Genomic DNA, 26,998 nt, shown 5'->3' with positions numbered 1-26,998 from the left:
GTTCCCCCCCTTGAAAATATGTAGGCTGTAAACTTCTAGACAGTCACAAATGTGATTGTATTTATTTTATTTTATTTTAATTTAATTTAATTTAATTTATTACGTTTCTATACCGCCCAATAGCCAGAGCTCTCTGGGCGGTTCACAAAAATTAAAACCATTCAAAGTATAAAACAACAGTATAAAACCATAATATAAAATACAATATAAAAGCTCAACCAGATAAAAACAGCAGCAATGCAAAATTACAAATTTAAAACACCATGTTAAAATGTATTTACAGATTGTTAAAATGTTGGGAGAATAAAAAGGTCTTCACTTGGCGTCTAAAAGCATATAATGTAGGTGCCAAGCGAACCTCCTTAGGGAGCTCATTCCACAGCCGGGGTGCCACAGCAGAAATAAATAATAAATAAATAAATAAATAAATAAATAATTTTGCACTTATATCCCGCCTTTTTCCCTCAATGAACCAAAGGCGGTGTGCATAATCCCTTAAAAGCAGTGGAAGTAATATACGTGGACGCTACAGCCCTACTACTTTGTCAATTAAAGTTGCAATCCTATGCATGTTTTTCTGTTTAAACATGCATAAGATTGCCCCCAAACTTATTTCTGCAATGTGCTTTATGTGTACCAATAAAATTTATTCTGAAATACGTATTGATGTAACACCTGTACTAGTCCAACCAAAAGATTATCCCGGCAACCCCCAACCAAGAAAAAAAATGCAAGCTTTCAAAATCCCTAGATGTCTTCTTCAGGCTGGCAACATGTTATACAAGGCAGGTGGGGGAGGGGATAGAGAAAAAACTGACTAGATGATGAAGTCACACTACACTCCTCCCCATTCGCCTCCCCCTACTTCCCCGTCATATAACATCTTGCCTGAAGAAGAGATCTGGGAATCTCGAAAGATTACCCATTTTGGGGGTGTGATGATTTGGTTGGCTTAATAAAGGTATTACAGCAACATGGACAACTAAAGTACTGTTAAACACTGACATCTGCTGTTGAAAGTGGTGGGTTTGCATTTCTTCACAGGTGTAATGTTTCAGTAGATGCACCTCGGGTTTTTTCAACTACAAAAGTGGACTCTGATTATTGGAAATATAGGCTATAATAGGTCCATTAGACTTTACAGTACTGCAAGTCCACCCCCGTTAAAAAAATGGTGCCAGACAACAAAATTGTAATATCTGTAGTAAATAAAATATCACAAATGCACAAATATTTACATACTTGAGTGTGGCAGCCTGGATCAAGGTAACTAGGTTGCTCCAGCACTATAAATTATCTGGAATTGATGGAGAATCCAAGCCAACACTGCAGGCAGAATAATGAACTTCAGTATTTTCCATGTATCCCCATTAAAATAAAAATGGAAAAAATAAAATCCTACTGATTTTTCTGATTTTGGATGGGATTGTAGTGTTTGTCTGCCTGTCAAGTGTGCACTGCTAATGCACTGTTGATGTGTCTGGTCAGAAAAGTTAGTAGTTACGTAGTGGTCAATGTCTCATCTTCCATGTTGATGAGGTACAAGGTTGATTCCAATGGGCTCTGGAATCATGTGAGAGAAAGATCCACTCAAATATTACTTTGCCAGGGGGAAAAATCAGCCTGTGACCAGCTTATTTCTTGGAACATTTAAGAAGTGACAATCCATATGCTGGTCTCAAAGAGAGGCATGGTATGGGTAATGGACGTTTTATTTCCATTTCCATTTGTGTGTGTGTGTGCAACAATTGAAATGCACTAATAAAACAAACTTTTTAAAAGGGCAAATGTTAGGATTGCTGTGACTATAGATAAAGGAAATTACTTTAGGAAATCAGTAATTAATGGGCCAAGACCAGTTCAGAAAGCATTTTAATTAAAAGGCCAATTTTAGTTGAGCCAGTGGCCAGAAGCAGACAGGAGTTGCTTTAAACTAGGGCTGTGCACCGCCTCGGATCTGAATCCCGAATCCAAAGCGGATCGGGGTGGTTTGGACCCTTCTGAACCAGATCTGAGGTGGTTTGGGTGAAGGCCGAGGCAGCCCGAAGCCAAAGCCAATTGGCTCCGAAGTTTTGGGCCGCCTCGGTGCTTCGGAGCTGCCCCCCACCATTGATCTAAATGGGACTTAGTTCCAAGTTGGATCTCACTATAGATTGCCAGTCCTAAGTCAGTAATGTGCCACTTCCACCTTGCTGTGAGATTGGGTATTTCAGGCTGTGACATGGGGCATTTCAGGATTGTTGTGATGGGGGAAACAGCATGATTTTAAGTGCTGTGTGGAGCCACAATTTAAATCTACTTCCAGCTGATTGTGGAAATGCATCTGATGATGTGGACTCCAGTCCATGAAAGCATATGCCATAATAAATGTGTTACTCTTTACTTTTACCAGACTCTTTGCTATTTTTGGAAGACTAATATGTCCCAAACGATAAAAGGCCCTAGTGTGAAAAAGGCCAGAGCCTGCATCCTGATATGAGGCATTATGAACGGAATTCCATAGATATGCCACTCTGCTATCTTTTCATGTATCCTAAAATTCAGCATCTAGAATAGCCCACCCCAAGCTGGTGCTCCCCAGATGTTTTGGATGATAATGCCCAGGGTTCCTGATTCTTGGGGCTGATGGGAGTTGAAGTCCAAAACATCTGGAGGGCACCAGGCTGGCTTTGATCACATGGGGTGGCAGATGACCTTTAATGGGATCACCAGCGGAAATGGTCATTGGCAGCACACATAGCCATCTACTCAGAGGCTTTTCACAACCACAATAAATAGTAAAGTTAAAGGATAATGTGGAATGAATGCTGAAGATTAGGAAAATTGTCCAAATGCAGAAAGATTTGGGCATTTGTTTGTAGTCACAGAAGACAGAAATGAGAAGCTGAAATTTTCTTCTATTCTGGGCTGAAGCACAATATTGTTAATGTCAACATCCCCTTATAGTCAATTTCATCTGGTGCAAGAGGGACTGATAGGATTTTTTTTAATGGCAAACGAAAAAGGAAACAAGATTAAGGGGAAATCAATATGTGGGGAATGACAAGAGGATTTCTTGGATTCTGCTGTGTTATTGACTGGTTGGTTACAGAGTGTTTTGCTATCTGCTTAACATTCTGGGTCAAATGCAATTATTGGCACAATCTGAGACAGTTTAGCAGCTAGACTTCCATTGTTAGAGCTTAGACTGCAGGTGGCATCATTCCAGTTGTATTAATGGAACAATCCACACTAGTTTAGGCTGTGGTCTGGAGTAGGCATCGGGGATAAAGGTATAACTAAATTGTGGTTGAAATCACATAGTACCAACTGGTTTGAGGTTGGTATTAGTGACTAGTATAGAGCTGTAAAAACTCCTGAGCCTGGTCTAATCCAGGGTTTTGGACATCTTGCTGTGTATAATGTGAACGATCTCATTTATTATGGGCACTGCCTGAACTCAGCACAAATCCGTTTTTGACATTTGATTAATTTGCAACTCCTTAAGATGCAATGGCTTGGGCTGCCTGAAAGTAGGAGAATAGTTCTTCTGATCAAAAGGAACCAAAACCAATGAAGGATAACTGTGACTTAAACTTGCAACCTTATGAGTTTAAAAAATCCCCACATGATTAAAGCAATGTACAGTTTCCCTGGGCCCTGCTGTCTTAAATTGGATGTGCTATTAGTGGCCAATTGTTTTGTTTGGAGTATTGTCCCATGCACATCACATTGCCTGCATGGTGAGTGATTCTGGTTCTTAAGTGCAACCAACTGTACATGGCTTTTGATTTCAGTGTGCATGCCTGTGATGAGATGACACCAAACTGGGAGGGGTATCTGTCCGATACCTTAGAAGACAGAAAAAGCATGCAAGATCATCTCTAAAGGATGGAGTGCTGGACCAACACTAACAAGATGCATTTCAACAGTGATAAACATAACGTTCTGCATTTATGTAGGAAGAAGCTAGAGGCACAAATATAGGATGGGTGACACCTGGTTTGGCACCAATGGCCCTGTTCAGATGACACCTTAAACCATGGCTTTAACCAAGTGATTAAGCCAAAAATCTTTATGCACCATGGTTAAAGCTGTGGTTTAAGGTGTCTTCTGAACAGGGCCTATATGTGGAAAACATCTAGGGGGGTGTCTATACGGGTTCTTTACCCCGACCTAAACATGCAGATTTGCGTTTCAGGACACATGATGCAGCTGTCCATTCGCCGCAGCACCGGGTTTTTACCATGATAATGCACAAATTCGTTGTTGTGATTTACCACGACTTTTGGATCAATGTCCGAGTTTGCACTGCGTTATAGTTATCTGTCGTTGGGGGAGTTAAATTACATTTTGACATGCGGGCATAGCTTTGAGGGCAGGATAAAGAGATTGGCCGATTTCCCACTTTTCCCCCATTGCGTCCTCCTCTGTCTCTCTCGTTCCTTCGCATAATTTTCATTTTAAATTATATGATTCAGTGGAGCTACGCAGATAGAGCTTATAATATTAAAACAAAGAGGGGGGAACGGACAGCCAGAGGGAGGAGACATGTTCAGTTCCCCTCTCACTCACTGGAAAAAAGCTCAGTGTATTTAAATGCTACATCCCCCTGAGCTGACTGCCTCTCCACGCGCCCTGCACTTTTCGTGCCTTTGGGAAACCTTTTCTTTTTGGAGGGTTGTCCTTTGCAACGCACTGCTTCCCCCCCCCTTGCATCCTCCTCTGCTGCCTTGTCCCCCCCTCCCGGAGTTCCGTAGATACAATTTATAGCTTCCCTCGTCTGTGCTCTGTATCATCGCATGTGCGCATTAATAACTGCACTTCAAAAAAAATATACAGGAGATAAATCGCTGTTGCTGCTGCAGTGTGATGCTCTTTGCCTAGATTCGAATCAACGAAAATTCAGGTTTATATTCAATGAGGAGCAATCCCATTGTCATAGAATCATAGAACAGCAGAGATGGAAGGGGCCTACAAGGCCATCGAGTCCAACCCCCTGCTCAATGCAGGAATCCACCCTAAAGCATCCCTGACAGATGGTTGTCCAGCTGCCTCTTGAATGCCTCTAGTGTGGGAGAGCCCACAACCGTAGGTAACTGATTCCATTGTCGTACTGCTCTAACAGTCAGGAAGTTTTTCCTGATGTCGAGCTGGAATCTGGCTTCCTTTAACTTGAGCCCGTTATTCCGTGTCCTGTACTCTGGGAGGATCGAGAAGAGATCCTGGCCCTCCTCTGTGTGACAACCTTTTAAGTATTTGAAGGGTGCTATCGTGTCTCCCCTCAATCTTCTCTTCTCCAGGCTAAACACGCCCAGTTCTTTCAGTCTCTCTTCATAGGGCTTTGTTTCCAGACCCCTGATCATCCTGGTTGCCCTCCTCTGAACACGCTCCAGCTTGTCTGCGTCCTTCTTGAATTGTGGAGCCCAGAACTGGACGCAATACTCTAGATGAGGCCTAACCAGGGCCGAATAGAGAGGAACCAGTACCTCACATGATTTGGAAGCTATACTTCTATTAATGCAGCCCAAAATAACATTTGCCTTTCTTGCAGCCATATCGCACTGTTGGCTCATATTCAGCTTGCAGTCTACAACAATTCCAAGATCCTTCTTGTTTGTAGTATTGCTGAGCCAAGTATCCCCCGTCTTGTAACTGTGCCTTTGGTTTATATTTCCTAAATGTAGAACTTGGCATTTATCCCTATTAAATTTCATCCTGTTGTTTTCAGCCCAGCACTCCAGCCTATCAAGATCACTTTGAAGTTTGTTTCTGTCTTCCAGGGTATTAGCTATCCCACCCAATTTTGTGTCATCTGCAAATTTGATCAGTGTTCCCTGCACCTCCTAGTCCAAATCATTAATAAAAATGTTGAAGAGAACTGGGCCCAGGACTGAGCCCTGCAGCACCCCACTCCTTGCCTCTCCCCAGTTTGAGAAGGTTCCATTGATAAGTACTCTTTGAGTCCGATTCTGTAGCCAACTGTGGATCCACCTAATAGTTGTTCCATCTAGCCCACTTTTAGCTAGTTTGTTAATCAGAATGTCATGTGGTACTTTGTCAAAAGCTTTGCTGAAGTCAAGATATATGACATCCACAGCATTCCCACAGTCCACAAGGGAGGTTATCCTATCAAAAAATGAGATCAAATTAGTCTGACAGGATTTGTTCCTGACAAATCCATGTTGGCTTCTAGTAATCACTGCATTGATTTCAAGGTGTTTACAGATTGACTTCTTTATAATCTGCTCCAGAATTTTCCCAGGGATGGATGTCAGACTGACTGGTCTGTAGTTCCCAGGTTCCTCCTTTTTGCCCTTTTTGAAGATAGGGACAACGTTAGCCCTCCTCCAGTCGTCTGGCACCTCACCCGTCTTCCATGATTTTGCAAAGATAATAGACAAAGGTTCTGAGAGTTCTTCTGCTAGCTCCTTCATTACTCTAGGATGCAGTTCATCGGGCCCTGGAGATTTGAACTCATTCAAGGAAATTAGGTGTTCTTTGACCATTTGTTTATCAATCTCAAACTGTAATCCTGCCCCCTCAACTTCTGCTTCACTTTTTCCAGGGGGGTCATAGACCCACTTTTGGGAGAAGACTGAGGCAAAGTAGGAATTGAGCACTTCAGCCTTTTCTTTGTCATCTGTTATCAATTTGTCATCCTCATTAAGCAGTTGAACCACCATTTCTTCTGTCTTTTACTACTCACATATCTGAAGAAAGCCTTTTTATTGCTTTTAGCATCCCTCGCTAATCTCAGCTCATTCACAGCTTTAGCCTTCCTGACGCCATTTCGGCACTTCTGCGCCACCTGTCTGTACTCTTCTTTTGCAGCCTGGCCTTCCTTCCACTTCCTATATGTATCCCTTTTTGTTTTCAGGTCATCTCTAAGCTTTTTGTGGAGCCACATTGGTTTCCTCTGTTGTCTTCTATCTTTTCTCCTTGTTGGAATTGTTTGTAACTGTGCCTTTAAAATTTCCTTTTTTAAATACTCCCACCCATCCTGCACTCCTTTTCTCATTAGGCTCATTTGCCATGGGACCTTACTTATCATAGTTCTGAGTTTCCTAAATCAGCTTTCCTAAAATCCAGAGTACGTGTATGCCTACACTCAACTTTTGTCTCCTTCATAATCAAGAATTCAAGTATGACGTGGTCACTTTCCCCCAGAGTTCCCATAACTGCCACTTTATCCACTAAGTCATCCCTATTGGTCAATATCAAGTCAAGGATTGCCGATCCTCTAATTCCTTCCTCCACTTTCTGTAGGAGAAAGTTATCACCCATACATGTCAGGAATTTCTTGGAAGGGCCGCTTTTGGCAGTATTGGTCTCCCAACAGATATCAGGGTAATTGAAGTCCCCCATCACTACTACATCACACTTCCTTGAAACACTGACAATTTGTTTCTCAAAAGTTTCATCCTCGTCTTCTCCTTGATTGGGTGGTCGGTAGTAGACTCCGATTATCATGTTCTTTTTATTCCTTGCCCCATTTATTTTAATCCAGATGCTCTCGATGGGGCTCCCAGTCTGATCCGCCTGTATTTCTGTGCAGGGATAGGTATTTTTAACATATAGTACAACTCCACCTCCCTTTCTATTTCTTCTGTTCTTTTTGAACAAGTTATATCCTTCAATTGCTATATTCCAGTCATGGGAGTCATCCCACCAAGTTTCAGTTATACCTGAATACATGGGGGCTGGGTCAGGGCTGTTGAACTTTTTTTTTAACCCCAAGAGCTGAATTCTATTTAGGACAAGCTCTTGGGGCCGCATTCTACTGGAGGATGGGGCTGAAGGTAACAGCAGTGGAGCCAAGGCCAAAAGGGACAAGGCAAAGAATACCCAAACTACCAGCACATTTTAGCTTAAAGCTATAACTGCTGATAACCAATCCGTAGGGGAGGCATTCCTAGCTTTTAGAACAGGAGAAAATCTGCGCAAAAACTGGGACACCACTAGGGGAAAGGGAGTGGGGCTGGGGAAATGGCGCATGGCCATCCAGGGAACCCTGGAGGGCCAGATTTGACCTTGAGGTTCTCCATCCCTGATCTATGGCTTTTAGTAACAGTAGATTTCATGCATCAGCAGAGGGATGGACTAGATGACATTCAGAGATACCTTCCAATGCTATGATTCTAAGAACTCTAGCTGTTTTAGTTGCCTGACACATGATTGCCAGTGTTGGCAAAGGACTAAAATATGAACTGCTTTGCTAAGCCCAGCAGGTAGGAGCAATAAATGCTGATAACTGGGAGGAACACACTGCGCCAGAGAGAGACAAATGGTTTTACAAAAGAGGAAGGAAGCAATATTAAATGGTTAAATTCTTGCTCATTGTTGGCTTTCCCTTCATGTTAAAAATGGTTGTTCTAAAGAAATGCAGAATTTACCTTGTTAGGCAAAATTGGCCTTTACTGTACCAAGTGATGAGGATTCACATGCCAGCCAGCCACAGCGGATTCCCCACCTGCCTGCAGCCTCTTTTGCAAAGGAGGGGATGCTAAACACAGCTTTCTGAATGAGTTGAAGGTAATTGATCCTCTGACGTTTAGAAGCTTGCAGGTTTTATGAGGGAGGGAAGGTATAAAAGAAGGGGTGGCAATGCCCACAACAGCAAGAGACCAGCCACACTAGTTAGAAACAGCTGGTTCGAGCGTTCTCCATTTCCTGGGACAAGAGCAAGAGCGGCAGAAAAATTGACAAGGAAGATTAAGAAAGAGTTTGCAGACTTCAAGAGGATATTGTTTCTGAAGAGACCTGTAAGTTGGTACAGTGCATGGATTTTTATTTTTAAACTGGATAGTTGTTTCCTGGGGGGCCAGAAAGGAATAATCAGCTCATTTCACCTGTCTGTTAGAAACTTCCTAGACTATGACTACAATCCTATACACACTTGTTTGGGGATAAATAAGTAAATGTGCATAGGATTAGGCTGTAAATTACAAAATTAAATATTCATAACTGGACTGAATAGCATATATAGATTAGGATATTTCAACATACTTGCAAAAGCAATCTGGATATTTACTAGCCCAGATATGTAATTTGGACATGAGTTGTGTGTTGTTTTTAAGTGATTTTAAAAATAGATAAATCTGCCATTGCCATTTTTTAATATTTCTTCATCTCCAGAAAGTGAATGGAAATTTAAACTACTAGTTTAGCTAGAAATTGTCTTAACAACAAAACGGAGAGTTGCACTTATGTCACAAAGAAAAGGAAGTTGCACATATGTCTGGCTTCCTAGAGACAAAAGAGAGGAGTGGACATTTTACTGAATCTACTCTCATCCAATTGTGTAAACATTTGTGAAATTTGGACAAAAACCAAAGGCTTGTGGCACTTATACTTTTTGTTGTTTTTGCTAACACAGCTGCCTTTTGGGAATCTAGTTCATCCTTAGGCAGCTATTTTATGTATGAAATGTTGTGTTGTTGCCATTATTACAACCAGTTCCTAGCCCACATCTACTCAGAAGCAAGCCCCATTTCTTTCAAATAGATCGGCTTCTGGATAAGTATGCTTAGGACTGCAATCTTTATCTGATATATGTTAATAGTTCAATCCTATTCACGCTTAATGGGGGAGTAAGCCCAGTTGAACGCAAAGGGGCTTACTTCTGAGTAAACATGGATAAGAGTACACTGAAAAGGGGAACGGCAAAAGGACTACCTAATATATCTTAACCCCATCCTTTTTGCACCACTTTCCAGACTGACCAGGCAACTATAATCTCTACAACTATGTTTTGCTAGCACTTTGCAGTTCTGAAATCAGACGATCAACCAACAGGAATGAATTTGGCTTTTGGAATTAAAGACTTTTATTTTTAAAGAGGGTTTTCTTTTCTTCTTCCCCTTCTGCATGTTGCATCTCTCTCTCTCTCTGCCACCCCAAAGCCAAGATAAAAATAAAATAAAAATGATAGCAGCTTCAGTTTCTGAAATAAGATAACATCTTGCTGGGTTGTTAACTCAACTTCGTGTAGAGGGAGATTTTTTGTTTAAAAAACCCTTCTCTTTAGTCTCTGAAACATCAGAATGCTTGGATCAAACCTTGTCCCATAACAGAGGAAATGGAGAGAATTTTTTGTTGTTATTAGGAATTCTATTGTGTTCTTCAGACAGCTCAGTGAAGCTTTCATGGGTCTCCATGCACAGATCCTGTTCACAACCACCTTAGCTGCACCAATGCAATAGAATTGGGTGCTGTCAAACCATTCACAGGACAATTCACATGAACTTAGTCCCTAAACAGGGCAGAGAACGAAGAGATCTGATTAGAGTTGACAGGAACAGCAGTGCCTTAAGAAATCAGCCATATGACCCCGACAATCCAAGTGTTACATCCCTTGAAATTTTCGGAACAGTTTTATTATACAAGGTTGAATCCCTCAAGCCACTTAATCAGAAACATCAGCACTGCTCAGGGGATCGGTTCCAGACCGCACGGGCTTGTAGATTGTAGCCAAGGAGTCATTTGTGAAATGGCCTCTCCTGCCCTGTATTTTCATTTCCTCCACCGATAGCTAGTTAAAGTGGGGACAGTTCTAAAACAGCAGACTGAGATCCTGCAGCCTTTCAGCGACAATGAGAAACAGGTCAATAGATCTGTGCACATTTCTGCAGTAATTGTTCTGTCTATTTCTGACGTCCAGGTGGTCAGTGCTTATTTAGCTAAAACAACACCATCCATGCACAAGAGGTATCAGCAGCCTTGGAGGAACCCCAAGGGGACCCCCACGCACACACAAATTGCTCAAGGAGGACTGAGCGTGCTCAGTGGCTACAGGATGCTGACTGAATCTTGGAGGACAGGATGGAAACCTTGGGCCGAGGCAGGGTGGGGAGTGGGGAATGGCTGTAATCCAGCAGGGTTTATTATTATTATTATTATTATTATTATTATTATTATTATTATTATTTATTTATATAGCACCATCAATGTACATGGTGCTGTACAGAGTAAAACAGTAAATAGCAAGGCCCTGCCGCATAGGCTTACAATCTAATAAAATATTAGATTAGGTTTCACACTGCAATATTTTGTTGACAGTCTGACTTGTATTGATGTATTTCTGAAACAGGCTGCCATTAGGAAGTTTTATTTGGCTGAGTCAAAATAGGGTTTTGACTTTTCTTTCCCCCTTTTCACATGCTAGGCTGGAAAACAGAAAGAACACCTATGTTCAGAAACTATCCGATGGGTCATTGAATCTAAACTACAGGGTGGGAGGGAGACTCACTTGACTTAGAAAAACAGCAAAACCACCACCTCCATGGTGGTTGTGTCTCAAATGCTGCACACGAGGCTGTCTTTGCTATTCCAATGAAACCCTTTCTTTCTTTCTTTCTTTCTTTCTTTCTTTCTTTCTTTCTTTCTTTCTTTCTTTCTTTCTTTCTTTCTTTTTGCAGATTGCCCCAGAAAAGTGAAATATGCTGGACAGGGCTCTTCCCTTTTTCTTCCTCCATTTTGTCATGTGTTCCCTCTCATCTCCTCTCTACCCAGCACTGAGGTGAGCAACCTTCTCCCTAACCTTTAGGTCCAAGGGTGGGCAACAGATGCTCCCTCGCCAGCCTTTCTTGTGGTTTTCAGTGTTGTCTGGGCTTGCTGTTTTAGGTACAGTCCACTACCCTTTTCTGGCAAGGCAGTGAGCTTTCAGCTACAAGAAAGTGGCCTAGTGCAGAGCCAAAATCTCTCAGTAGAAGAGCAGGAAGCGGAGCACCTCCTCAGTGATCCTGCTGAGAAAAGGTGGGTATATTAGTGCCCCAAATCCTACAGTCAAAAGTAGCAATTATTATTACATTTATAAGCCCTTTTTCCCTCCAAGGAACCCAAGGTGACTTACATGATCCTTCTCCTCGCCATTTTATCCTCACAACAACCCTGTGAGGTATGCTGGGCTGAGTCAGTGACTGCCCCAAAGCTGCCCAGTGAGCTTCCATGGCCAAGTGGGGACTAGAACCTGGATCTCCCGACTCCCAACCCAATATTCTAATAACTACATCACACTGGCTGTTAAGAACACATGAGCCCTGTGGACCAGGCCAAAAGTTCATCTAGTCCATGGCTAGATCTACACTATTGCTTTATAGCGGTATTAAAATGCACTGATAACTGTTGGGGCACATTACACATTTCATATACTGCTTTCATAGTGTTATTTCTTGCTTTTTATTCAACATTATCCAAAATACTGCAACAAATGTCATTGTGTGTTCTATGAGACATAAATGTGCCAGAAGGATATAGAGTTACCATGATGGGATCGTAATGATTTGACGTAAGATGTCAATTGGGGCCAGCGTCCTGTTTCCAACAGTGGCCAACCAAATGCTTCTGGGAAATCCCTTGAAAGGGTGTGAAAATCATAGCCATCTCATGTGGTTGCTTCCCAGCGTATGGTACTTAGTGGCATACTGCCTCTGAACATGGACGTTGCAAATAGCCATCAGGCCTAAGACATTGATCAACCTATGCTCCACAAATTTGTTTAATCCCCCTTTTAAAGCCATCTATTATTACTTGTATTATTTATTAACAAATATTTATAAATTGTTTCTCTGCCCACCAGGGCCCACCAAGCAATATACAATTTAACCAATCACAACATAATAAAATCCCAAGCCAACCCTGCCCCCCAACAAAACATTCTTTAAAAGAAGCCAGGAAAATATTGAAATCCACCAAAGCTACAGCAAAACACTGGTTTGTAAAACTTGGTAGGGATGGAACCAAGCTGACTTTCCTTGGGAGGGAGTTCCATATTATCTACAGAAAAGGCCTTGTCTCATGTACCCACCAACTTGGCCCCTTGGTGGTGGGACATGTAACAAGATGAAAGAGCTGCTGGTAGAGATCACATCCTGTGCCGATAAATTCTCGATATTACACACTATATAGGAAGCAGCAGTGGTACCCTAGGAAAGTTTGTATACATGATTTTTTTTTTTTTTTAAAAAAAAAAACCACTTCGTGAAATCATAGTGCTAAGACATCACTGCCTACCTGAGTGTAGCCATGGTTCCATGCCCATGTTGGATTGGATCATGACAATTTCTAGATTAAAAAAGTTAGAATCCAGGATCTTTAAATAAAATATTACTTTTCTAGAAGAAACAAGGGGTTTGTTTGATGCTCCTCACTCATGTTAGCACAGTTTGAATGCCCTTGATCTGGATTGGTTTAACACTTCTATTCCTTGCAAAAAATAAAGGGGAAAAAAGATCAAACACACTTCTTTTATATAACTGGCCTATGCTTGGAAGCACACACAAAGTTTCACCATAAGCAGACATCCTCATGCACTTTAATAGAGCGGGCAACTTTATGTTCAGGAATTGATACAGGTGGGACAGATCCCTCCATCAAAGTGAAAGAAGACATTGTTTGCATGGTGCTCAGGCAGTGGGGGGTAGGGTGAGCAAGGAAGCACTGCACCAGGGTGATTGTGCGTTTGGGCTTCATTAGAATGCAGCGTCATGCCGATGCCATATTCACCGATAGTTACCGGAAGGTCCGGGGAAAGATGTCAGCCCAGAAGTTATTACAGGGCATTGTTGGGAAAAGAATTGGGTAAGTGGAATTTTATTACTCGGTATTACCATTACTTTGGTAGCAGTGTGCCTCTACTGGTCTATCAGACATTAAGGCCCAGGGAGGGTACAAGCCCCTGCAGTTGCTGTTTAGCACTGAACCTTGAGTGCAAAAAACTCCTGCCCAGATATAGCTTAAAATCAGTCAGCAGTAAGTCACATACCATAGTAATAAGCTCAATACATTTTGGGCCACACTCAACCATTCCCTGGGAGAAATCTCAGTTCAAAGAAAAGCTGTCTTAACAGGATCTCTCCACATTTATCTACAAAAACCATGGGTTGTGTCTAACTCTTGACCAGGCGCCAGTCTGACAGCATCCTTATGGACAGTCGCTACCACCAGCAGATGGAACTGAGGAATTTCTTGGGAGCCATGTTGCAGAATCAAAGGTTAGTAGGAAGATTCATTGGAGTACATTACACTACATTTTCAAGTGTACACACAAGATTTTAAGTGTATACCTAAAAATATGAAGTGTGGATGCAGCAAATGTGTATCACACAGGCAGAACTATGAGGGAGATCTTTTGAGCCCTCATTAAGTAGCATACTATGTGTGAAGTGGCCCTTAGTGCCATCTCATACAGACATTCTCTCAGGCTAGGGAAATGGTAAGGGTTGCATCAAACACTATCCTAGCAAAGAAAGTACAAGAGATGGTGCTGTTTCACTAGCACTTGTGAAATCACTAATGTAAGCAACACCTACCCTCATGAAGTCATATTGAGTTGCACAATGGCATGTGTGATGGCTTGCAGAAGTTGAATCAAGGTATTGGATTGGACACTTAAACTAGGTTCAAAATTGCATGGCTTTGGCAAGCGGTAGCTTTGTGCTACTGGAGTAATACTATTGAATACTATTGACGGGCAGTGTGTTGAGCTGCCCTTCCATGGTTTGGTCCCTCTGAGGTTCGTCAACCTTTTAAGGAAGGGACCAGCCAATTCAATTCTGCTTGTTTGTGGCAGAATCACATTTTAGTGGTGTTTGGGGAGGAACTGAGCTTTGTAATGGAACACATGTCTCTGGCATCTCTAGCTACAAGAATTGGGCAGCAATGGGTGGGAAACACCTCTGCCAAGACTCTGGAGGGATGCACTGCCAGTCAGAGTAGACAATATTGTTCTAGAGATGGACAAATAGTCTTGACATGGTATAAAGTACCTTCCTATGTTCCTATTAGTTGCATCATCTGACCTTAAAGTCACTCCCCACAGTCTGTATACTCAAATAGTCACAGCTTGGTGTCTTGTCCACAGAAATTACTACCCTGCCCCACTTGAAACTGAAATTATGGTCACCAACTAAGACCTTGTGTTTCTCTTCTATTGTTTTCAGGCCTCAAGATATCAACAATGACAATTTAGAAGATTTTGTCAGTGTTCTGGCCAAGCTCATGGAACTGTAAATAAACTTCGTCCCATCACATTCTGGTCAGTGCCATTCTCTAAGTGTCAATCTATACAAGAGTTCTATCTGCTTCTGAAGCACTGGAAACAGAGTCTGTGAGCATCATACTGTCTGGAATGCCATCACCTACCACAGACAACTGTCAGCAAAACAAAAATATGAAGGACTTATATTCCTTGTACTTACTAGTCAGATGAACTACACTGCTGAATGTGTAGCCTTACTTCAGCTTGAAAATAAATTACCATGATACATAGCAAATATATATCCAAACTTATTTTTTCCCCATTGAGAGCTACTGCATAAGCCACATAGGAAAAATATCAAGTGCCTATTACTGCTGAAACTGCATGGGGCCCCTCTACCGATGAATTGTGAAATTGGCTTGACATGCATTGTACTGATTTCTGCTTTCAGGACCATGGACAGCTTTTGCCCAGCATTGTGTGAAATTAAGAGAATCTCAGTTGACCAAAAGCCAAAACAACCATATTAGAAGAGTAAAAAATATCAATAATAATGATAGGATGTTTGTGAAAAAGGAAAACTTGTTGTATTGTCATTAATGGTTTGGGAAGAAGGGTTAGGAAGAAAAGAAGTGCTAGTGGTAATAAGGGAAACATTAGAAAAAAGTGCTTTGTCTTACATTACCATGACTATTGCAAAAGCAAATACTGTTAACTAGAGAGTTCTTTCGGGCATGTGCAAAGCATTTGCACAAATGCAATATAGCCTTCTCCTCAAAGTTCATTGTAACCTGCTTTTGAAAGTTACTCATTTTTCTCCCACTTTTGATCTTCCCAAGTGGTTCATCACACAGAAGATGGGGATACTCTTAGACAGACATATGAGTCAGAAGCCAAGCTGCAGATGTTTGTTTCAGAGAATCAGGAACAGCTGTAAAAAAACAAGTTGACTATTCCTTTTGTCTCATCCTCTTTATTTCATAAAGGAGACAGTAGAAAAAAAAAGTCAAAAAAATGACAATTTGGGAGCCCATCAGATTCTAAAACAATTGGTGGTTGACAAGATGTTTATGTCATAATTCAAACCATTTAAGACATTCAACTAAACACAAAATGTTGGAAAACTTTTTTTTAAAGCAATCTTTTCAATATTACAATTTTCAATTATTTTCCACATTTCATTTTCTGTTCTTCAAACTCTTCTTTGGCTCCGTTCCTTTCTGGCTCATATTGGTTCTTTCTTTAGTGTGTTCTGGAAGGATATAAAGAAATGCCCTCAAAGTTAACATTTCAGATGCAAAACAACTTTTCATGTACCGATATGCCTTTTTTGGCATGGCAAAGAATTAAATATCCTAATGCTATAACGGTATCATATAATGTCTGATTTAGGGATGGCCAAACTTGAAGAATACAAAGAACATGCACTAAAATGATGTTTATAGTTGAACATGTAAATGTTTACATCCCAATCTTGTGGATGGCTACTCAGAAGAGAGTCCTACTGTGTTTAGTGGAGCGTACTCCCAGATATGGGTGTATAGGATTGCACCCTAATTCCAGTAATGAAAAACAAATTTATTTAGCTAAAGTGACAGGATAAAAAAATGAGACCAACACAAAATGTCTTCCCACTCCAATGTGATCTGAGCAATATACTACTCGGGGTTCAAAGAGATGAAGTGTATAAGGAACATATGGAATCAAAGGGAACAGGTATGTGGGTGGCTAAGATAGCAAGGATCTGAACTCTTGGGATCCAACATTCAAGGACTCAATGCCACCAGACAAATGAAATGTAACACACACACACTATTGTTCCATCACAATTTTGTAGGCAACCCCACATTTGATAAATATTATCTATGGCCTAAACAAAAGCATCCAGCGAGCCAAACAGCTTCTTAGTTATTTTATCACACTGGCATTCATCTCACCTGATAGCTTCACGTCTTTCTTTTGGCAAGAGAAGCAGTTTGCTTAAAATGTACCCAACAGAATAAGCATCTCAGCACTTAGCAATCATCAAGTGATCAAAATGGTTCAGATACATTTTCTTAGAAGCACTTACAATAGCCTTGTAATAAAGAACAGTATTATTCTCATATATACATTCATAGTACATTCTTTAAAAGAGGCGGTAATTAGACCACTCCTGAAGAAGCCTAATCTGGACCCGGAAGATGTTAACAACTACAGGCCGGTGGCTAATATCCCTTTCCTGGGCAAGGTGCTTGAGCGGGTGGTTGCAGGACAACTCCAGGCACTCTTGAATGAAACGGATTATCTAGATCCATTTCAATCGGGTTTCAGGCCTGGTTTTGGAACAGAAACTGCCTTGGTCGCCCTGTGGGATGACCTCTGTCGGGAGAGAGACAGGGGGAGTGCGACCCTGTTGGTTCTCCTGGACCTCTCAGCGGCCTTCAATACCATCGATCATGGTATCCTTCTGGATAGGTTGTCTGAACTGGGAGTTGGAAGGTACTGCGTTGCAGTGGTTCCGCTCCTACTTGGATGGCCGATTCCAGAAGGTGGTGCTGGGGGATTATTGCTCTGTGCCGTGGCTCCTAAGCCATGGGGTTCCGCAGGGCTCTATTTTATCCCCTATGCTGTTTAACATATACATGAAGCCGCTGGGGGAGGTTATCCGGAGATGTGGACTGAGGTGTCATCAATATGCGGATGACACCCAGCTCTACCTTTCCTTTTCATCAAACCCAGGTGAGGCAGTGACTGTTCTGAACCAGTGCCTGGGCACGGTAATGGACTGGATGAGGGCTAACAAACTGAGACTCAATCCAGACAAGACGGAGGTACTGTTAGCGGGTGGTTCATTTGTCCGGCGAGGTGATGTTTGCCCTGTCCTGGACGGGGTTGCACTCTCCCTAAAGGATCGGGTCCGTAGTTTGGGGGTGCTCTTCGATCCAGAACTGTCACTTGAGGCACAGGTGAACTCAGTGGCAAAGAGCACCTTTTATCAGCTTAGGCTGATATACCAACTGCGCCCTTATCTGGACAGTGATAGCCTAGCTACAGTTATCCATGCTCTGATAACCTCTCGTTTGGATTACTGCAATGCGTTATACGTGGGGCTGCCTTTGAAAACGGTCCGGAAGCTTCAGCTGGTACAAAACAGGGCAGCCCATCTACTAACAGGGACTGGCTGGCGAGATCACATTACGCCAGTCCTTTTACAACTTCATTGGCTGCCAGTCCAGGTCCGGGCCCGATTCAAAGTGCTGGTATTGACATTTAAAGCCCTAAACGGTTTGGGGCCAGGTTATTTGAAGGAACGCCTCCTCCCATATGTACCTACCCGGACCTTAAGATCATCTACAGGGGCCCTTCCCCGTGAGCCCCTGCCAAAGGAAGTGAGGCAGGTGGCTACTAGGAGGAGGGCTTTCTCCGCTGTGGCACCCCGGTTGTGGAATGAGCTCCCCAGAGAGGTCCGCCTGGCGCCTACACTGTACTCCTTTCGTCGCCAGCTGAAGACCTTTTTATTCACTCAGTATTTTAACACTTAATTTTAACTTAAATTTAAATTATACTGTTTTAACTCTGTATTTTAACCTTATATCAATTTTGCTGTGTGGCTTTATCCTGGTTGTGCTTTTTATATTGTATTTTGTATTTGTATTTTTAACTTGTTGGTTGTTTTATGATGATTTTAATTTTTGTGAACCGCCCAGAGAGCTTCGGCTATTGGGCGGTATAAAAATGTAATAAATAAATAAAATAAATAAATAAATAGTAAGTTTGTGGCCAGTCGTGATGGACTTCCTGGCTCAAACTTTAAGTCACTACACTCCATCAGTTATAACTTAGATTATTTTTCAATCAGCCAATCATCATTCAGGTATGATGTAGACAGATGTGTATTCTTGAAACGCAAAAAAAGGATCTCCTGTAAAATGTACCCTCCTTGAACATTTATGCTCTCACTGTGCAAATGTTAAAACTCAGAATTTACAAGAATGAATGCTTACATCCAAAAGTAAACAAGAGTAGATGACCTGTGCATTTATAGGTTTTATATCCTTGATTCAAACTGGCCTCAAAATATTTCATCCATGCTGGTATGTGTAAGACTAGATATTCTGTCTTTCTATGGGTGCAAACACACAAGTGCAGAATCTGGAGATGTGGTTCTGAATTTGGCAGAAATGACAAGGCTTTGTCCAGGAAAAAAATAATGTCACTCTGCAATGAATATAGAAGGACCGAGTAGGACCTGCAACAAAACCTTGCAGCATGGAGTGCTCCTGTTCAGGGTTCCAAATATGCCCTGTTTCATTCCATAGGCTCAGCCCTACACCCCTGGCTTTCTAGCTTTTCCTTCCCAATCACATTTAGCACCCACTGAACATGCTCAGTCGTCATTGGGCTGGTTCTTTTAAGTGTGGCTGAGGACTGCCCCTTTAGGGGGTTTTCCCCTAAATATTTTTGTACTTCTGCAAACCTTGGGGTTCTTCTGAGTGTGCCATTACTTTCCCTCTTGTTTGAAGGTGGTGCCATTTTAACTAAATAAAGGATAAGCGCTAGGAAAATAATTTCACTTTTAGCACATACAGTTTTGTTGTGCGCTGGTCACACTAGTTATTGATGCAACATTTACACTAGCAAGGGGTGCTAAGCTAAGCCAGGTCCCCATATCATCAGGCCACTTAAGCCTCCCCAGTTCTTCACCTAAGATGCCCACTCAGTGAAGCAACAGAGCCCAAAAGATTGAGACTGAACATTTGAAAGAACCACCACAAAGCAAGCTTGGGCAGCAAGCCTCTAGCCAGCATACTCTTCCACTGCTTTTGTTCCACAAGTGGACAGAATTGTTCAAGTAAGCAGCAGGCCTGCAACCTTTAACTAGCTGATCAACCCACTAAAGCTTTAGGAGATTAATAAGGGAGCTTGTGAACTGAGAACATGTTTGTTTATTTTTGAGGATCTTTCCATTCTGGTGTGTTCCTGTAAAAGGGGATGTGAAAGAAATGTTTTTAAATTCCTTCCCTGGGCTAAACTGGACATAACAAGGCTATGATTCCTCTGCCTACCCCATTGACATATGAGGTGCGTGTCTCCCTCTTTAAAACCAGAAGTAAAAGTAGTGCACAAGAGAGAAGGATGAGGAACCTTCCTCCTATATGCCTTATCTTTCAGTCTGTTGCTTCAGGCACTTTGCTCCATCCCCAGGTCCAATTCTGGAAGTGAATGGAGAACAATGGATGGAGGAATGGACTGAGCAGAAGTAAGGTGAAATGTGCCTGCATGTGTACAGTACCCTTTTCCTGAATGCTCATTTTACAGTTAGACAGATCCTTGCTGCTTTAGATGTGAATACGACAAAGATGTGAAAATAAGAATGTGCTTGCCACCATCTTGTCTAATTTGGCCCCGAGTGGTAGCCTTTGTTTATTCAATTGCAAGGACACACACTTCCTTCAGGGTCCAGAGCACATGATACAGTTGCAACTTTGCTGAAGCTAAGCAGCTCTGCATCTGGTCAGCGCCTGGATGAAAGAATGCCTGCCTTGAGTCCATTAATGGAAGGAAGGTGGTATACAAATAATAACATTACGGCACAACATTGAGTTTTGGGTAAGATGCAAATCTATTTACACTTAGTTAAAAAGCAGAAGTCGAAACAACTAAAACTGTTTTAAATTGGTTAACACTGCAATTAAATGAAGATGCACACATAGATGCCCATTAAAACATTATACAGGCTTGGAACATAATGAAGGCAATCTAAATGGCATGATGACAACATCTAACTAGCTGTAATTCAAAGTGCGCCTCTTGCCAGGTTCAAAGGCAGTCAAGGCAGGCTGGAACAGGCTTCCCTTTTGGACCAGGAAGAGTGAACATTAAGCATGAAATGAAGCATCCAGCATGCTCAGGAAAGGCAGCATCCAAAGACCCTTACTTCTAGGAAGAGCTGGTCACTAGTACAACCCCCTTTTACCGCAGTGTTCTATACTTTGCCAACCTACTGCTCTGTTCTGCAGCGATCCTGCCAAAAGGAGAGAGGGATAAAGGTTCAGAGAGGACAGTAAAGCGGAAAAGCAATATTGCTCCAGGAAATGACGACACATAGAAAAGAAACAGGCAAGCAGCAAAACCAGGCCTTCCAGAAACTCTACTGAGATACAGATGAGCATCAAGGATGGCCACTCTTTCACAGCCCCTGCAAAGAAAATTTATGCCACTAGGCAGGCTTGATTTGAAGCTCACAGCTCAGGTGACACTGACGTTGGCAAAGCCATGTCACCCACAATTTTAACATGTGGCATTTCACTAGAATTTAGAGAATAAGTGGAATTATCCTGACTGGTGCTAACTGCACTGTTCTGTTGGCTTCTAAAAATGCAACCTTGATGCACCACTGTTTCTATCAAGAAGCATTTTGATTATCTCTTCGTGCTACTAGAAGTCCTGGTACAACTGAAATAGAAACTTAGGCCCACTTTTCATTTCAATACCACTATCACCAGGAAGCCACCTGAAATAACATTTGCATGGTGGCTGCTCTGTAGAGCAAGCTGTTTAGTCTGTCTACCACATGGTTTGCCTCAATGCCATCTCCAAGAATATCTGATGGCCATGTGGAGGCCAAGCTGTATGGTGAGGTGGAAGATTCAAAATGGCCTGCTACGCTGGGTAGCCTTCTAGTCATTTCTAGCTGAGATCACATCAGTAACCTAGGAAGGGCTTTTAGGACATTTCCTTTCTCTGGGTCTCCATATGAAGAAATGTGGAGTGGTTACAAGGGTAGCACTTTCGGGTTGATTTCTGCCACCTTTCTGAAAGCAGCAGCCATCATACATAGATAGTAGGATACTCTAAGTCACCCTCTCTCAACCTGCTGCCCCTCAATGGTTCTGATGGCATCTAAGAGCTGCTGTCCATGTTACTATTAGCCCTGTGGGTCCTGATTACACAGGGGTCCTGATCACTTAGAGCAGGAATGAGCAGAAGATAGCTCTCCAGATGTTTCGGACTGAACTCCCAGAAGCTCTACCAACATGGCCAATGATCAGGAATGCCAGGAGTTGTAGTCCAAAACATCGGGCTATCCCCCTTCTGCTTCCCCTCTGATGTAGATGCATGTACACACCCCTTTGCCGCCACTGTATGGAACATGCATATGTTATGTCCTGCTCCCCTCTTCTCCATGTGTTTAATACGTGCATAGAGAACACCTGAAGAGGGCTAATTTCTGACTTCCAAGTATGAAATCTGACCAAAATAATCATGGGAGTGACTTTCATGAGCACTTGCATGACTAAAAATGTTATCCCATGGGATTTAGCCCTAACAATGCGACTGAACTCTGTTCCTGAAAAAAAAAGTTTAAGTAGAGAAAAAGGTCTTCCAATCCAACCAAACATCAAGCACCAGAGGTTCTGTCTCTGCAGTACATATCACAAGGTCTTGTGTGGCATCATCACTAACCTACTGGAAGGGTACACTTGATACAGTGTGATAGACAGAGAGGAAATTTCACAGAGAAACAATGACTTAAATCAGCCTTCCCCAACTTGTTGTCATCCAGATGTCTTGGACTACAACTCTCAGCATCCTTCAGCCAGCTGGGAGTCGCAGTTCAACACATCTGGAGAGCACCAAGTTGGGCAAGGCTGTCTTTACGTTCTCCTAATTTTGTCAAAAACTGACTTGATTCTATGCAGGAAGAGCTGCTAATCCCTAATTTGGGAGAGAGTTGGAAGTTGCCATTTGCATTTCCCATAATACCCTAGACTCTAGAGTGACACTATATGGGGGGGCAATCTGGGAAATTAAAATGAGAGCTCCTAGACTCAGTCACTTTTTAAAAGGGAGTCCAAGGGCCAGCTGTTGGCTCTCCTAGAATGCTTCCTCAAATATACTGTGGGGCTGGGGCTGCCTATTTGTGATGAGTGTACTAGACAGGGTGACCATATGAAAAGGAGGACAGGGCTCCTGTACCTTTAACAGTTGTATAGAAAAGGGAATTTCAGCAGGTAAAGTGTGACCAGATACAAAAGAGGGCAGGGCTCCTACAGCTTTAACTGTTGTGATGAAGAGGGAATTTCACCAGGTGCTGCATGCATACAAATGACACCAGCTGAAATTCACTTTTCTAGTCAACTGTTAAAGATACGGGAGCCCTGTCCTCCTTTTCATATGGTCATCCTAGTACTAGAAAAGGAACTCTCTCAAGCAGGTTATTTTATCACTGAATCTCCCCAACACCTAGAATCCCTCCATTAAATTAATGACATCACAAGCCAACAATGGCAGCTAGAATGTGGGGCTGAGGTGCCTACCACTTGAGGTGAGATACACCAAAGAATCTGGAAAGGTTTCTTAGAACTAGATGTTTACAGTGGACTTCTTCCCAATATCATGCATTTAAAATTGAGCCTGCTGCCCCGTTTTGGTTATCTCCAAGAGATGCCCTATGGTAACTTCTACCTTTGCCCTCTTACCTTTTCACTGCTTTATGAGCCAACATTCTGTTGCCTGCAAGGAAGGTAAGACTGCCAAGAATAGCCAGGTACTTCAAGGTCTGGAACATATTGAGTTGAGTCCAGTAAACGTACATGAGCCCCAGCATTGCTATACAAAAAAAAGACAACAGGTCATATAGTTGGAAAGTTGGATTTGAAAAGAAAAATAATAAAATCTACAGCAAGAGACAATGTAGAATCAATATATACTAATCTCCAGAGTCTGATTCCTGTGAATGACTGGACCATTAGACATGGAGACAATAGTGAATGTCTATATTGAGGAAAGACGGAAAGACTATGCCAAATGTGTGATCATTTACAGTAGACCAATGCCTGTGTGCCTGTATGAATGTGACTGAACTATGTGCACAAAACTGTCTAGGACAGGTAGAAATATTGTTTTCCATTGGATAAATTAGCTATTTTGAAGCTTTTGGCGTCTAAACTTTGTAAAGCCAATCTCCAGTGAAAACACGAAATATTTTCTTTCATATCTATGCAGCATTGTTCACCATCTAGCTACTCCGACAAAGATGACAATAGATGTGGGCATGCTATGTTGTTGACAATAAATGAATCAACATCATTAATGTACCATTGATACTAGTGAGAAATCCTTATGAATCTCAGAGTATCAGGAACTCAAAATCCCTGGATGGGATGGTTAAGTGTTTTGAGCAAAACATGATGGCTTAGTGTGTTGTGTGAATGGTGTTTTTTCTAACTATAGTGGCTACTTAACCACGGTTTAACCATGTTCACTAAACACTTGCTGTGAAAGTGTTAGCGGCCCTAATCGTGGTTTAACGCATTGTCTGAAAAGGCCCCATGGTTAAGGAAGTGCTGCCATAGAGCCCTGTGGCAAGAGTGGCTAAAAATGCTGGTGCCGCTCCTGCCAACGCAGGAGACACCTCCATGGTCAAGATCTGCCTAGCAGCACATGACACTGCAGCTGAGTGACATCCCCTTCGTTCACCCTCCCCACCTGCTCCATGCACTTGGAAAAATGCACCAAGAATGAAGAACTCACCCACGCCCACCCTACGCACAGCTCACTTAACTGCCACCAGTTAACTGCCCCTTTTCCTCTCCCTTGGTGAGCTGCTCAGCCATTCACACCTGTAATCTTGCGTACACAGCCACTTTAAGGCCGCCATTTGCGCAAGGCATCTTTTACGGAAAACAACAAGCTGTTATTTCTATGCAAAATGGCAGCTCACTGAAGAGTCAGGTGCCTGCAGACCACTGAGTAGCTTGCCCAGGGAGCAGAACAGGGACAGGTAAGTGGTGGTTTGATAGAATCATAGAATAGTAGAGTTGGAAGGGGCCTATAAGGCCATCAAGTCCAACCCCTGCTCAATGCAGGAATCTGCCTTAAAGCGTACCTGACAGATGGCTGTCCAGCTGCCTCTTGAATGCCTCTAGTGTGGGCATTCAAGAGGCACAACCTCTTGAATGCCACAACCTCCCTAGGCAATTGGTGTTGGGTTATTGTGCCAGAACTTTTCTCCTTCTGGAACTCTGTTTGTGCTCAGAAAAAAAACACACATCACGCAGGTCTTACACAGCAGAGCTGGTTTATTTCCTTCAGGCTTCTATGCAGCCCAATTCAGATCAGTTCAGATCAGCACACTGAGGCATACACAGAGAGCAGTGATCGGAGAGCAGTGATCAGCGAGCAGTGATCAGTTCCATTTTACACAAGTGAGAAACTATATACAGATCTACACAATTCTTATCTACATTACATACAGCTGTGATGAGGCTAACTTAGAATCTTGGCAAGGTTCCCAGAACAGCCTCTATCTCAAGGTAATTGCCCACAGATAGACTTTCTCTGTTTAACCCTGAGATAGCCATACACACACAATTTTAATGACTAAGCAAGTATTTCTTTTCATATACTTAACAGTCCTCCTCTTGCGCATGTTGTTTAAATTGTGTTACAGTCTGAGACCCAGCTTTAAAAGCATCTCTTTGTGTTTTACCATTGAACGTTCCACCTGTCCTTTCTCATTTTGTTTTATTTTGATTTCCTCTGACATTGCTTCATGCCAGCCCTGAGCTTCTGTAGGTTCCATTTCCTGAATTTCCTCAAATGAAGTAGGTTCATAGGCTATTAGTAAAGCTCTATGAGAAACCTGTTTGCTTTGGTATTCATCTGAATAACGAATTGGAGCTTTGCGTTCCCTTTCTGATCGTCTTGGCATAGTTACAGGCATAGTTTCCTCCTTTACAGTTTCTTCCCCCTCCCTCTCTTGCTGAGATTGTTCAGGAATTTCTTCTGTTTCTACAGCTTTCTGTTCTACAGGCAAACTTACATACTGTTTTGTTTCCTGCATTTGTTCATGAAAAACTACATCTCTGCTCACAATTACACTTTTGTGATATGGAGACCACAAACGATAGCCTTTTGTTTGTGTATCATATCCCAACAATTTACATTCCAAACCTCTTTGAGCTAGCTTTCCTGGTCTGTTTTCTTTCTGAATATGAGCAAAACATTTACTTCCAAAAACCCTTATATGTGACACTCTAGGTTTTCTTTTGTAAAACATTTCATATGGAGTTTTTTCATGTACAGAGTGGTAAAGCCTGTTTAACAAATAATTTGAGGTGGACAAAGCTTCTGCCCAGAACAGATTAGACAATCCTGACTCTTTCAATAGAGCTCTTAACATGTTCTGCAAGGTTCTGTTTTTCCTTTCTGCAACTCCATTTTGAAATGGTGAATATGGAGCAGTAAGGTCATGTTGTATACCCTCATCACTGAGGAATTTTTTAAATTGGTTGCTAAGAAATTCACCTCCCCGGTCCGTTCTTAGATTAGCTATAGGTTCTTTAAATCTATTTTTCCTCCACTTAACAAAGGCTTTAAACTTTCCAAAAATTTCACTCTTCTGTTTTAACACATACACAAATCCAAATCTACTGTAATCATCAACAATAGACAAGAAAAATCTGTTTCCTCCATGACTTGTCTCAAAAGGACCTGCAAGATCTGCATGAATTAATTCAAAAATTCTTTTTGTTGTTCTCTCACTATGTTTTGGAATGTTTGACTTATGACACTTGGTTTCACTGCATACATTACATTCTACATAGTTAGAACATGGTTTGATTTTCACCCCTTCACACAATTCTGGAATCTTAGAAATTGTTTTATAGTTAGCATGACCAAACCTTTTATGAGTTAAATGGATACATTCTTGGTGTGGTTTGCAATTGGCTATTGTTTTTGTTGTGACTTTGCTGGCTACAACTTCATTTTCTGTACAAGTATTAATCACATACAAAGATTCTTTCATTATTCCCTGCACACACACCTTGTTTCCCTGTTTTATAGTACAATTTTCTTCAGTAAAACAAACCTCATACCCCATTTCTGTTAACTGAAACACACTTAGAAGGTTTGTTTCCAATTCTGGTACATATAAAACACTTTGTAGTTCAACTCCCAGACAATCAAAATATACATTACCCACACCACAAATCTGGATTTTTGTTCCATTTGCAAGGGTAACACACTTTTGCTCTGAAGTAGAAGTTT

The 26,998-nt window shown here is 41.9% G+C and overlaps 2 protein-coding genes across 3 annotated transcripts in view; one reads left to right on the top strand and one right to left on the bottom strand.

The window, feature by feature from the left end:
* Window positions 1-11,420: 11,420 nt before the first annotated feature.
* GHRH (growth hormone releasing hormone) lies at window positions 11,421-14,991 on the top strand. The gene is given in 5 exon segments (XM_063120086.1): window positions 11,421-11,500; window positions 11,605-11,736; window positions 13,456-13,560; window positions 13,830-13,973; window positions 14,922-14,991. Coding segments are annotated over 5 exon segments (531 nt in total).
* Window positions 14,992-15,916: 925 nt separating this feature from the next.
* RPN2 (ribophorin II) overlaps window positions 15,917-26,998 on the bottom strand; it is a 44,805-nt gene continuing 33,723 nt past the window's right edge. Inside the window, exons 16-17 of one of the 2 annotated variants that reach the window (XM_063145560.1) lie at window positions 23,425-23,554; window positions 15,917-16,211 (exon numbers count right to left, since the gene is read on the bottom strand). In XM_063145560.1, the coding sequence (XP_063001630.1) occupies window positions 16,202-16,211; window positions 23,425-23,554 (140 nt within the window). In that variant the 3' untranslated portion in view covers window positions 15,917-16,201. Of the gene's footprint in view, window positions 16,212-20,879; window positions 20,967-23,424; window positions 23,555-26,998 lie in introns of those variants that run through there. The other variant, XM_063145559.1, reaches the window with a different exon arrangement.

This window comes from Elgaria multicarinata, chromosome 1 (assembly GCF_023053635.1).
Source record: "Elgaria multicarinata webbii isolate HBS135686 ecotype San Diego chromosome 1, rElgMul1.1.pri, whole genome shotgun sequence".
Lineage (NCBI taxonomy): Eukaryota > Metazoa > Chordata > Lepidosauria > Squamata > Anguidae > Elgaria > Elgaria multicarinata.
Note: the sequence above shows the minus strand (reverse complement) of the source record. Positions and strands in the feature narration are given on the sequence as shown.